Source organism: Mercenaria mercenaria, chromosome 11, assembly GCF_021730395.1.
Source record: "Mercenaria mercenaria strain notata chromosome 11, MADL_Memer_1, whole genome shotgun sequence".
Lineage (NCBI taxonomy): Eukaryota > Metazoa > Mollusca > Bivalvia > Venerida > Veneridae > Mercenaria > Mercenaria mercenaria.
This window is the reverse complement of record NC_069371.1, coordinates 24,440,191-24,453,814: the sequence shown is the minus strand read 5'-3', so window position 1 is coordinate 24,453,814 and position 13,624 is coordinate 24,440,191. Positions and strand designations below refer to the sequence as shown.

General features: G+C 34.6%; 1 protein-coding gene across 1 annotated transcript in view; it reads right to left on the bottom strand.

The window, feature by feature from the left end:
- Positions 1-12,597, bottom strand: part of LOC123532327 (gem-associated protein 2-like) — a 32,180-nt gene extending 19,583 nt beyond the window's left edge. Inside the window, exons 1-5 of the mRNA XM_045313737.2 lie at positions 12,480-12,597; positions 6,830-6,966; positions 6,026-6,116; positions 4,410-4,502; positions 677-736 (exon numbers count right to left, since the gene is read on the bottom strand). Of these exons, the coding sequence (XP_045169672.2) occupies positions 677-736; positions 4,410-4,502; positions 6,026-6,116; positions 6,830-6,960 (375 nt within the window). The 5' untranslated portion in view covers positions 6,961-6,966; positions 12,480-12,597. The remainder of the gene's footprint in view (positions 1-676; positions 737-4,409; positions 4,503-6,025; positions 6,117-6,829; positions 6,967-12,479) is intronic.
- Between the last annotated feature and the right edge of the window lie 1,027 nt (positions 12,598-13,624).

Below are 13,624 nucleotides of genomic sequence, written 5' to 3'. Positions count from 1 at the left end.
TCGAACTTGACCTAGATGTCATCAAGATGAACATTCTGACCAATTTTCATGAAGATCTCAGGAAATATATGGCCTCTAGAGAGGTCATAAGGTTTTTCTATTTTTAGACCTACTGACCTAGTTTTTGACCGCACGTGACCCACTTTCGAACTTGACCTAGATATCATCAAGATGAACATTCAGACCAACTTTCATACAGATCTCATGAAAAAATATGGCCTTTAGAGAGGTCACAAGGTTTTTCTATTATTTGACCTACTGACCTAGTTTTTGATGGCACGTGACCCAGTTTCAAACTTGACCTAGATATCATCAAGGTGAACGTTCTGACCAATTTTCATGAAGATCTTGTGAAATATATGGCCTCTAGAGAGGTCACAAGGTTTTTTCTAGTTTTAGACCTACTGACCTAGTTTTTGATGGGTGTTTATAGACTCATTTCTCCAATTTTAAAGGCCCCGGCCTCTTTCCTAAATCTGTGGGGAAAAAACACTGGCTAGTGTAACATGATGACTCTTACAATGCAGTTGTGAAGGAAGAGTTTCCTCACTTGAAATAATTCTACATCCTGAGCTGGGTTCAAACCCACAACAGCTGAACGGCAAATGATTTGACAATAACCACTGTCATTAACAGACAAATTTCTGACAACAAACAATATAATTGTAAAACATACCACCGTAGGCAATTTTTCTACTTTCAGTGTTTTTCTCTTAGCTTTGTACCTCACAAGCCTCTGTAAAACAAGGATGTAAGATTAGTTCATCAAGCATCTGAAATACAAGGGGTTTCTCTGAAGATTCTGCAGATACTCTCAGTCAATGGAGTGGAAAAGAGTAGTGTTCTGGAATGTTTAGAATGTGCTCCAACTGTTCTAAATAAAAACCTGGTGCAGACAGAAAAGTCACTTTAAATAAATATTTATGACAATAGAATTCCGGCAGAAGGTTTAGGTTCCTATCTGCTATGGATTATCTCAATAGTGCTGGGTACAAGAGTAGAACAGTGTATTATTTTATTACTTTACCACTTATTAGAAGACTACCCTAGAACTTTTAGAACACTGTTCTCAATAGTCAAAGGAATAAGGCCCTGAATGTTTGATTAGTTCAACAAGCTTCTGAAATACAAAGATATACAATTAGTTCATCAGGCTTTTGAAAATTATGGAATTGTGATAATTTTATCAAAAAATTTTCTCCCCTATTATATTTTGTATTTCCAATAGCTAAGATGCATGAAAAATCATAACTTGATGGTTTTACAAAATGTTTTAACACAAACACATCATTAATAATGAAGACAAAATGAAACTGTCTTACAATTGTACATTAAACAATGTATCTAAAGGAAGTGACTCCAGTGACAGGATATCTTGACCAGTTACAGTATTTCTAGACAACCAATATATGGTCTGACTAGAGGTCCGGTAATATTAACGGTATATTTGGGAATATAAAGGGAATATTATAATTTGCTATCAAAGCCAAGCTAAAGATGACTTCAAAAATCAAACACATTTCTAATTTTTTAAAATTAGCTTTTAATTGTTTTGCTGTCATAATTAAACATCAAGTGACAGGAACAAAAGTATTAATGTTATAATTTTTTATAACCCTTACCTACCAAAATAAATGAATTAAATAAACTATAAACAGTAATTAGCAATTTCTATGTGGAAATCATGGTAACGTTCTTCTCAATATTGACGCAGTACATAAATAATATAATTATATGGCTTCCTTTTGTATTCTGTACTTTCTAAGCAGTGACTAACTAAAATCATAGTAGTTTCATATTCAAAATATGTCTACAACCCAAGTGAGAGATATTTTTAACAAGTCCTGTCCATTAGACAACTTCTAAATGGAACAAGGACCATAATTAACTTGGCAAGATTAATGTTACTAAATTGTCTGATTACAATTATATTAATTTAGTACAAATTAAAGTTTCATTATCAATGCATGGGACTGATAACATATTATGCAAAACATTAATAAAAAAATTCTTGTCAAATAAGGGCCATAATCTGAATTAATTTCTTTTTAAGTTCTTTGGTATGTTAGTATGTTTGATGAGAAGGGTACTATCTTGTTTGAAGTTCAGTTGTTACTTAGAATTTTAATTTGTATTAAATTCAACCAAGAGTTATCTTACTTTGTTATATCAGTATGTTTGATGACTAGGAAGCCTTTGTGAAGTTTCAGTCCAATATATGCATTGATTACTGAGATATGAACCTGCACAAAACTTTACCCAAGCTGTAGCGTCGACCCCATTGTGAGTAGAATAGCTCTCACTATTTTTCAATAGTTGAGCAAAAAATATTTATAAAAAAAATTAATTATGGCTTTTGGAAACCTAACTTTATGGCAACAAATTATAGCTTTTCCCTGCAACTGCCAAATACACCAGTAATATAGCAACAGTATATCAATTACTTATTAATCAGACCTCTAGACACCTGGTCTAGAGATTTGGTTACTGGTCTCCCAGCCACTGCCATGTCTAAAACATACAGTGTACCAGGTTTCTAAGCTTTGAGAAACTGGCAGCCATTTGATACTGTTTTTGAACTATTAAATTCAAGATGTCACTGAGATGTGTCATGTCTGTTATGACATTGTGAAGCACTATTAAATGACTTTAAAAAAAATTTATCTGTTTGTTTGTTTTGGGTTTAGTGCCATTTTTCAACAGTTTTTCAGTTTTGTAACAGTGGACAGTATTCCTGGATTCAGCACCAGAACTAACCTGTTCCCTGCAAGTAACTGTCAACTTCCCCACATTAATAAGAGGTGGAGGATGAATGAATGCAGGCACAATATCTTTTTATAAATCATCACAGCGAATATATGCCTAGCCTGGGGACTGAACTCATGATCCCCACAATCCATAGATCTGAGCTCTCCATATAAAACTAAGTGGGTGGAACCTATTAAATGATTTAAGATTTATAAATTTATAACTTAAATCAATTATCTTAATGTTCTCATAAACACATGTAATGTCAAATGTGGTCTTCTTCTAATGCTTTGGATACCATGCACAGGATAAAAAAATTCATGCAGTATAACACAGCAGAAGCTAAGTACCAAACAAACAAAAACGAAGCAAAAACCAACTTTTTAAAAAAAATTTGTTTGGTTAAATCTGTTTTGTTTGTTTCTTTGATTTGCTTATTATTTCAGATGTGTATTGATGACCAATTAACATTACCTGTATTCCTGGATTCTGTACCAAAAATACGTTGTTATTCCAAAGATAATGACAAATACGCCCAATGAAATATACATGTAGACAAACACACTGCATTATTTCAAATTAAAACAAGAGCACCGCCTTGCGGGTGCTGACGCTCATCTGATTTTTTTTGTGTAATAGAAATATTGTCCTACCCATGATTTTCTAAGTCTAAAAACGGCCATCATTCTTGCAAAAAGCAGGATAGAGTTATGTTTCTTGATGTACAGTGTCCACTTATGATGGTGAAAAACTGTTGCAAGTTTTAAAGCAATAGCTTTGATAGTTTATGAGAAAAGTTGACTTAAACATAATACTCAACCAAGAAAATGATTTTCTAAGTCCAAAAGGGGCAATAATTATTGCAAAAATCAGGATGGAGTTACGCTGCTTGCTGTACAGGGTCAGCTTATGATGGTGAACAAGTGTTGCAAGTTTCAAAGCAATAGCTTTGATAGTTTAAGAGAAAAAGTTGACCTAAACATAAAACTTAACCAAGAAATCTGATATTTTCTAAGTCCAAAAGGGGCCATAAATCTTGCAAAAAGCAGGATGGAGTTATGTTTCTTGCTGTACAGGGTGAACTTATGATGGTGAACAAGTGTTGCAAGTTTTAAAGCAATAGCTTTGATAGTTTAGGATAAAAGCTGACCTAAACATAAAACTTAACCAAGAAAACTGATTTTCTAAGTCCAAAAGGGGCAATAAATCTTGCAAAAAGCAAGATGGAGTTATGTTTCTTGCTGTACAGGGTCAGCTTATGATGGTGAACAAGTATTCCAAGTTTCAAAGCAATAGCTTTGACAGTTTGGGAGAAAAGTTGACCTAAACATAAAACTTAACCAAGAAATCTGATATTTTCTAAGTACAAAAGGGGCCATAAATCTTGCAAAAAGCAAGATGGAGTTATGTTTCTTGCTATACAGGGTCAGCTTATGATGGTGAACAAGTATTCCAACTTTCAAAGCAAAAGCTTTGATAGTTTAGGAGAAAAGCTGACCTAAACATAAAACTTAACCAGGCAACGCCGACGCAGACGCCGACGCCGACGCCGACGCCGACAACCGCTCAAGTGATGACAATAACTCATCATTTTTTTTCAAAAAATCAGATGAGCTAAAAAGAAAACATTAGACTGTTGAAGGCAGCATATAACAACATACTTGTCTTTGTTCAGCAAAGTTTGCAACCTGCATATTTTGCCACTGTAAACTGGGAGCAAAGCCTCTTGGAGCTGGCTGATGGTCACCTATCCACTGAAAAGTAAGTTATATTATATGTCTAATAATTAATTGGGCAACACAGAATATACGTACAATTGCTCTTTGTTATTGACCAACAGTGAATATATACTTCTACAGTAATACTGGTTCCTATGGCAACATGTTTAGAGCAAGGAGTTATTTGCATTTTCTTGATGAAGTTATTATTGAAATGTTTTGACAGATACACTGTCACCTACCAGAAGTCTTTATTTATAATAATCAAGGGCAAATAACTCTGGATGCTAATCTAATCTGACCAATATCTGAATGTGCATAAGATCTTACCAGTGTACACATTCAGTGTTAATATGATAACAATTGGTTACAAAATGCAGGTGCCGGTGTAAAAATAGTGGAATTTTGCACACAACTCTGAACTCCATGCTCAAATAACTGGCCTATAATCAAATCTGAACAATAAATTACAGAATATACAGTCGAGTCCACTTAATACGAACTCGCTTGATACAAATTTCCTGATTAAACGAACAAAGTCCGAATTCCCCTGCAGGGTCCTTCTATTTTCTTTGTAAAATTATTTCGGTAATAGCGAACTCGCTTGATACGAATAATCGGTAGATACGAACACATTTTGGAAGTCCCAATAAGCTTAAATATTATACTTTTCCATCTTTTGATATGAATTAACTTTATACGTTGGGGCCGTTATAAAATGTGTTGAAAATAATAATATGGTCAAGCTTGTGCCGCTTGGTAATTGGACAATGGAGTAGTTCACACCTATTCACAAACAAACACTCGGTCCTTTGTATATCATGTAAATATAAAATAATTTAATCAATTAACAGGTCAAGATTTAAAGAGGTGTAAAAAATTGTATACACATTATTGACGTTCTAGTGTCGATACAGGTAGGCTGTGTCTTCCTAAATATACAAACTTTTATACCTCTTAGAATGCTTGTTATATAGTACAAGCTTCAATGTTGGCAGTGGATATAATTTGGCGCTCTTGACCTCGACCGCACATTAAAATTTGAATTAATACAGTTTTACCTGTTTAAGTATGACTTTTCTTGAGTAATTTCAATGTTATCTGAATGAATTAACTTAATCAGTTTAAAACTATTCACTACTTTCATGTATCATAATATTGGAATCTATTCATCGATGATACCGGTGATACTGCCCAAATTGCTCGGACAAATTATCTGGTCATACATTCATTAATACGAATTTCGTTTGATACAACATATTTCTTAGGTCCGGATGAGTTCGTATAAAGCGAGTTTGACTGTACATATATATTCTGTGTCAATATGATTTGGATTGATTCGGAAATAAATGTGCTATCCAGAGTGTTTTCTTTAATATGGCATTTCTGAAAAATAAAGGACACATAACTTATCTTTCCTATATTGTTTAGTCATGTTACAGGAAAAATATATATATTTTCAGACCTATGCATGCAATAAAAAGTATGTGGACAGTGGAATAAATACAGTTAATTTCTGTACATCGTGATTATTAAAGGAAGAAAGTATGTTCAAGCACCATTTTCACATGGACTGTCTGTTTCTTGTTAAGTGAGTGAACATCAAGGTCTTCTGCAACAACAACTTTCGGACAACCGCTTGCCTCCATCCTGAAATACAGATTCCACATGGGAAATTCATGTTACCTTTTATATTTTACTCTCAAAAAACATGATCATCCAAACATAGTATATGCTTCATTCTTGCAACTTGTGCCTTTAAGGCAAATATTTTCAAATATTCATTAAATATGATCAATTAGATGTTTTTTAGTGCTTCTTCAAGCACTACATACACATGCATAGCATGTGTACCCATAACCACCTGATACAGAAGATTGTGGTTCCAACACTTAACTCAAGAATATCCTTAAATATTTGAGGTATTCACACTTACAGACAGCATTTTTTGTTAAATTTCTTAAGAAGGGTTTGAAACTTAGTTACAGACAGATTATAATTATGTTATAGTAACATATGAGTATTACTGTAGTTGTTTTTACATATTTTCCCATTCAAAATAGAAAAATGTTTGTAACAGGGTACAGGAGGTAAACTGCCTTAATTATAAAACTTTATATCTAGCGGCTGTTTGGTACGAGTTTCTCCTTGGGGTACTGGTCAAGAAGGTAGGAAACTTTTTACTGCCGAGGCAGCCCGGGTTTGATTCTCAACTTGGACATGTTTTTTGTCTTGAAGATAGTTTAGAAACAAAAATTAATGTTCTAATGTTCATAATATGACCAACCTTCAATTTTTAAGAAAGATTTGCCAAAATGTCCCTTAAAATGAAATGTATAAGATCAAGTATTTATAATATTTACCTAACACGTCTGAGGTATTCATTCCCAGTAGTAGGAGGGACATCAAGGTCAAGGTCATCCTCATCAGACTCTACATGGAATGCCTGAATGCCTAGGCTGTCATCTTCAAAACTCTCATCTGCTGTATCCATGGTAACCTTCAATAAAAGGCCAACAATCAAATCGAAGGTATTGATACATTATCTATAGATCAATAGATCATGTATGTGATCAACTGAAATACATTTGTAAATCAACCCTTTTAAATAGATAAAAGAGACTTATCAGATGATACATGATTGCAACTATGCTCAAAACTGTTAATGACCATAGAAAACATCAAGTAGCTCAGAAAATTTGGAAGTGCCCAAATATCATAATTATGTTACTAAAGGATGAAAAGCCCCGAGCTTTGTCAGTAACTTTTTGAGGTTGATAAGTAGAGGTGGGCAGAAAATTGGTGATAACTGGATAATAATCGGTGTAACATTTATGATATCCGACTTCACTTTTCACCAACCCAGTAATTACCAGGCACCACAAGCAGATAATTTTGTTTTATCTGAACCATTAATCAGGGTTTTTTTTACCAAGTAGGGAAGGGGCCCAGGCCTGTGATTTGGGGGTAAAATAGCTTGGTATTTGGGCAAAGGGGAATAAAAAACCTGATGTAAAGTCAATTCTGGGGGGAAAACTGCATGATTTAAAAGAAATTTTCTGAGAAGGGGCCTGTTAACAGCCCCTATTAAAGAAGGGGGGAAAAACCTGCATTTCTTTGTGGTATTAATGTTTCTTGGTGGCAACTGTAGCTGGGTTCACCCTTAATAACAACATGGTTAGAGCGTCTGCCTATGGATCATGAGATCCGAGGTTGGATCCCAGTTTTTTTTTTCAGGCCAATCTGGGGCTGAAATTGGGCCCCAATCCTAATGGCAAATAGTATGTTTTTTCCTCAAGTTTCAAAGCTAAAATTCCCGAAGTTTTAAGAAAAAACTATTTTACTTTTTCATTTTCACTTTTTCAAGCCAGACTGTACCTATGAAATCTTACACATTTGAAACACAAGGCAGTATGCTGACTTTATGCATTTATGATCATCTTTTCTTAAATGTGACATTTTAATAAAAAAAACATGACATTTTTATTAATTCCCAATAAAAACATAAATTTTTACGACGTAAAAGCCCTGGGCTCCATTTCCAAGTCAGTGGGGGAAAACACTGGATCTCCGTTAGGGACCTTGGTGTTTTCTCGCCCAGGTCTACTTAAGGGAAAGTTAGGTGGGAGACTATTCCATACGACTACAGTCAGGGGGAAAAAAACAAAAAGAGTATTGGCCTGTATGACCGTGGATCCCTTTTTTGTCAGGTGTATGAGATTATCTTCCATAGGGATTGCAACCAGATGATTTGTAATTTTATACATCAAAGGGAGTCCGGAGTCAATGCATTCGATATCTAACCTACGCCATTTTAGACTGTATAGCAGTTCAGTGACACTGGAAGTGAGGCAAAATTTGGACATAGCCCAACGTTATTCCTGACTTGTAATCCCTTGTATAATTTGGTCTATTTGAGATTGTGTGTATGGAACACCTGGTAAACAAGAAATCATTTCTTTGCAGTGAACAGCGATTGTCATTTGATTGGTCAAATGACAAAATGAGTTGGACATTAGCTAACGTTGATATGTTTTGGAGTTTCCTCCACAGGTTTGCGGTTCGAGACCTAACCGATACTTAATAACCTCAATAGTCTAGTGGTAGAGTGTCCGCTTTGGGTATGGGAGGTCTGGGGTTGAATCACCAGCCGCGTCATATCAAAGACGTGAAAAATGGCACTGGTAGCTCCCTTGCTTGTAGTCTCAATTTTTCGACTACAAGGCTGACCGATTTCACAGACTGACATTTACTGTATTTCTGCCTCTACGTCTCAAGTAGTTAGGATCAAAACTGTTTTGGAAATCGACGCAATTTAAACTTCATGATTTATAGTTTTACATACACATTTTTTTCACTACTGTGGTTATTTTTCACTAGGAAAACATAAACAATGATTTAAAAATGCCAAAATATAAACAAAAGTTAAAAAATGGCATGTTAAACCTACCATTAACACCTTCCATATACATATTCAAAATTTGAAATGTATAAATGTGTAACCAATGAAATGCGCGGAATGTATAACAGGGTTTAAAAATAAACCGATCAATCACCAGGCCCTTCCCCAGCCGCATAAGGCGCCGCGCTACCGCCGCACTTAAAACACGAAATATAGCTTCCCGCCTCAATTATTTGATTCACACACACCTTTACATGACTGAGGTAGAAATTTCACCTTGTAAGCGGAAAACACACTTGACATACTTGGAGTTGAAAAGTATTTTGCCTAAAAAACAGAGTTTTTCTCATTAGTTAGGACATATTATGATTGTATTTGGAATGAGCTTTCCAGACATGTAATTTTTAATGTGAAAAATTGGGTTTAAATAATTGTATTTGAAGCCTCCAAAGTTTATATACACATAGAAGGAAAACTTTCCGCATTGTTTTGAATGGTAAGTGGGTTGTACGTGGAGGAGAGATATTGACCTGTGCAAAAGTTATCACAATATTGTGACTTGCGTACAATTAGTTGGACTACCTTGCTTGGCACCCGGCACTGAAAGGGTTGAACCAGGAGGTAAAATAAGCACAGGTAAGTGTATTTTCACTGGATACCTAGTTTGTCGCACAAGAGCTTTGTAGCTCGTGTCGTACGTTGGATTATATGGGACGTTAAATAATGGTTACCTTTGCCTTAACTTAAGGCCTAATTGTAGTAAAGGAACCAGCGAGGGAGCCATCCAGACAGGTTTTTGAACACTAATTTTTCACTTGGCATGGCCACAGAGGTCTAAATTAAAGCTGTTTTCTGTTTAAATGTCATTGTGGATGTATTGTTGACATTTGGTAGAAAAAATGGGAGAGGTGGTTGTATTTGGTGAGGTGAAACTCAATTTTAGTACGAGTAGTACTTCCAGGTCATAGCAGCGTGATTTTGATGTGATTTTACAGTAAGCAAATGTGACAAGAGAAATCTCTCTTAGAAGAGACATGACCCCAACTTTTCTCTTCATTTTATATCAGTTTTATCATAACTCTTTAAAATGAGGTAAGGATTTATTCTCTGAAATGGGTCTAGCTATGTCTGGTCAGTCAGGGGTGTAACTGTTTCAAGTAATCGCAGTTTATAACCCATTTGAGTTATTGCTTATATTTTCATAACTTGTTTCAGTTATCATAAAATATTACAAAGCCCTCCTGTGCCAATTCCTCATTTTTGAATGTGACTAATCATGTAATGCAATTATTTCCTGAATCCTTAAACTCTTATCTTTCCTGCTATGCATTAAAAAAATTATGTAAGGCTGATAAAGTTTTACCCAAAAGGTTTAAAGCTATAAAACTCTTAGCATCCCATTATGCTTATCAGGTCATGATCAGACTGAAAGAGAATTTGATTAACCACAGATTGCTACTTATTTCACAGTATAGGTTTCTTTGTGAGAACAGCAAAAAGACTTTTTTTGAATAACTTACCTGAGTTAACTTATAGTTTATAACTAATACAGGTTATAAAATGCTTTAAAAAATAACTGAAATATGTTACATAACTTAAAACAGTTACACCCCTGACTGTTGGTAGCTCTTTAAAAAATGTCAGTTTTATCAAAGAGCTATAAAAATAAATAGATTGGCAACTTGAAAGGCATATAGAGCAAATCTCGCCAACCTCCCGTGACAAAAAAACGAGATCTCGTTACCGGAAGTGGCGCTTTCTCCACGCGCCGTTTTGTATGCGAAAGCAATTATTCATAGGTAAAATAATTATCACCGTATGACCACGCTTCTTTCGATGGCAAAAAAAACCCCTGTACTTTGTGTCGTAAGACCATTTCTCATTAAACTAATTTTGTTTAAGAAGCTAACATGTAATTCAAATGTAGTTTTAAAGGTACAAATTGTAACTCCATGCTCGCCGATGTTTGTTTTTAGTAAGATAACGCCGAATCACGCTCTGACACGAGCTCACGCGAGATTACAGCCAGTTGCCATTCTGTGTATTTTATACTTCTTTGGTTTTATATAGAATTCATAATTTTAACATGTCCAAAACATTGTGGAATGATACTTACTTCACTTGGGTATTAATTATATTTTACTCGGACTTTATCATAGACTCCCTGTGTAAAATCTCAAACTTTTAACTAAAATAAAGGTATTACATTGAAACAATATTTCAATGAAACTTCAAAGTTTTGTTGTCTGTAGCATCATCTGGGACATGTGCAGTGAAAAATCTTAATTTGATTTCTAAAGTAGTGTGATATTTATTTCTAAAGTCACTATACGTTCATTGTAAATATACTTCGTTATACCCAAGTGGAAACTGGCAGGTACTCGAAAATGCTGCTCTCTGATTGGTCAATTAGAACCCCTAATATACTGTGATGTCATGATAAAGTTATGAATATGTGATAAATTAAAAATTTATGTTTATTATGGTTATATACAAATGTATTTGCCTTGAATGTGAATTACTTTTATATAAATGCTAGCAACCCTGCCTCTCTGTTGAAAAGTCTAATGATAAAGCTTATATGATTGTGTTTATATGTTTAATTCTTAAACTTAAATACTTTTAACCATGATTATATAAATCTGTAATTCTTATTTGCCCTTCAATTAATGATTATTCAATTAGTCTATGAAAAAGATGCTAATTAGGTCATTTCGAATCTGATTTGCGTGATATTCTGATTTTTCAAGCTATTTTTAAAGTTTGGAACCTTTGCCCCATATTCCTGGTCACCTTGTAAATAATTCGTTTTTTAAGCAGTTTTAAACCAAAGTTGGTAGGATTAGCATGTTTCTCATAGATTTTATGTTGTAAATTATCCTTTCTTATTTGTAGCCTACTTACTTTTGTTAACCTACACTTTTTATATAGATGGTTAAAAAAGCTCATCAGAGCTTAATGTTACTTGTAATTGTCTTGCCGACTCAGAATAAATCTTAGGCTTAAAAAAAAATTCTTTGTTTCCGGTAACATGCTAAATAAAATTAGGGTAGGTAGGTCTGAAAATTTTTTTGGGGGGGGAATTTTTTTTTTATTAAGGAAGACTTTTTGGAAACTATTTTTGTGTCAAAAAATGAATACAAATAGGGGGGTTATGCCTTCAGAGCATCAGTAAGTTGATTTCTAACATCACTGACCATGTTTAAACTTTAAAGCATGAAAAGTGCAGTTTTGCAACTTTCTGTCAAAAAGTTGAAAAAATTATTCTCCAAGGCCATAAAAACATTTAGGGTTGGGCCAAAAATTTAGGGTAGGTTGGGATACCGGAAACAAACAATTTTTTTTAAGCCTTATCGTCATATGTAAGGAATACTATTTAGTGTGACCTAAGCATATATGGCCCAAAATGTGCACCCCTGAATATACAAATGGACTCTCTTGTGCAGGGGTGCACATTTTGTGCCATATCTAGACCTAAGTAACACAAATTATATGGGTACGAAGAGAGTAGGGTACGAAATGTCGCGAATGAAATGTGCATTTCCGTGTAAGATGTAAAAAACTACATATGAACAATGTGTAATATCTTTAACTGCTATAAAATTGCTTACAGAAAAAACACGTTTGTTACTGATTTAGCAGCCAACAAAGTCCCTTCGTCTTCTTTTTTTCCTTGTGATAGTCCTAATCACACAGACGCTTCCTTTCACTTGCAACCTGCATGGTTATAAGCGAAAAGGACGTCTTTCCGCGGAAGAGGTTTAGCATGACTGGAAAGATCACATACTGTCTTTAAAACGACTTATGTCAGAAGAACTTCAGTTAGTCAGGCGTGAAGTGGTCGTATGCAGGGGGTGCTGTAGGGGTATCTTCCCCCCGGGAATTTTTCAAAACTGAGGACCTGCATGTGAAATATACATGAATACTGTTCCTCTAAGCTTGAATTTTTCATACTGTTTCTCTATATGGCACCCGCTCGCAAAAATCCCTCAATTACAAAATTGAACGAGTACAACGATCTGCAGCTCGATACGTATGTAACAACTATGGTCAAACAAGCAGTGTCACCTAAATGCTTAAAGATCTCAACTGGTAATCCCTTTAACAACGCCACATCAAAAATTCCTTTATTATATTTTTTAAAATAAAGTAGGCCTACAGTCTTATTGCAGTTGCATGACCATAACCACCTCACACCTACAAGGAACCTGAATTACTTGATCCCACAATCTCATACGCAATACCATTCTAACTCCTTTTTTCCAAGAACAATTCGTTCCTGGAATGGTCTCCCCCTATACATTCAGTCCAGACCCAGCTTGATTCTATTCACTGATCGAGAGGCTAGCAACTGTAACCTTCTAATCTATATCTACGTTTTTAACCTTAGTAATTGCAGTTCTTTTTAACTTTGCACCTAATGAGCTTGCTCATCAGTCTTTTAATAGTCTGTCCCAGACAAGAGCCTCCCAGTTATAATCAGAATTGATTGTTGGGCAGTACCCCGTAGATGTAGATGTAGTTGAATATGCAGCAGATCTGCATGTAGACCTAAGATACATTTTATTATAGATTTTTTAAAATTACATACAGTAGGAAATCTTGTGATCCAACCCATTTGCTTTTCACTTTTTAATCAGCTTCGTCGTACGTGTGTTTATTGTAATATGTTCCATGTACCAATTAATGTATTGTATATTATAAATTTATATTAGCAATAAAATATGATTGTTAGTAGGATTGAGCATATGTACAC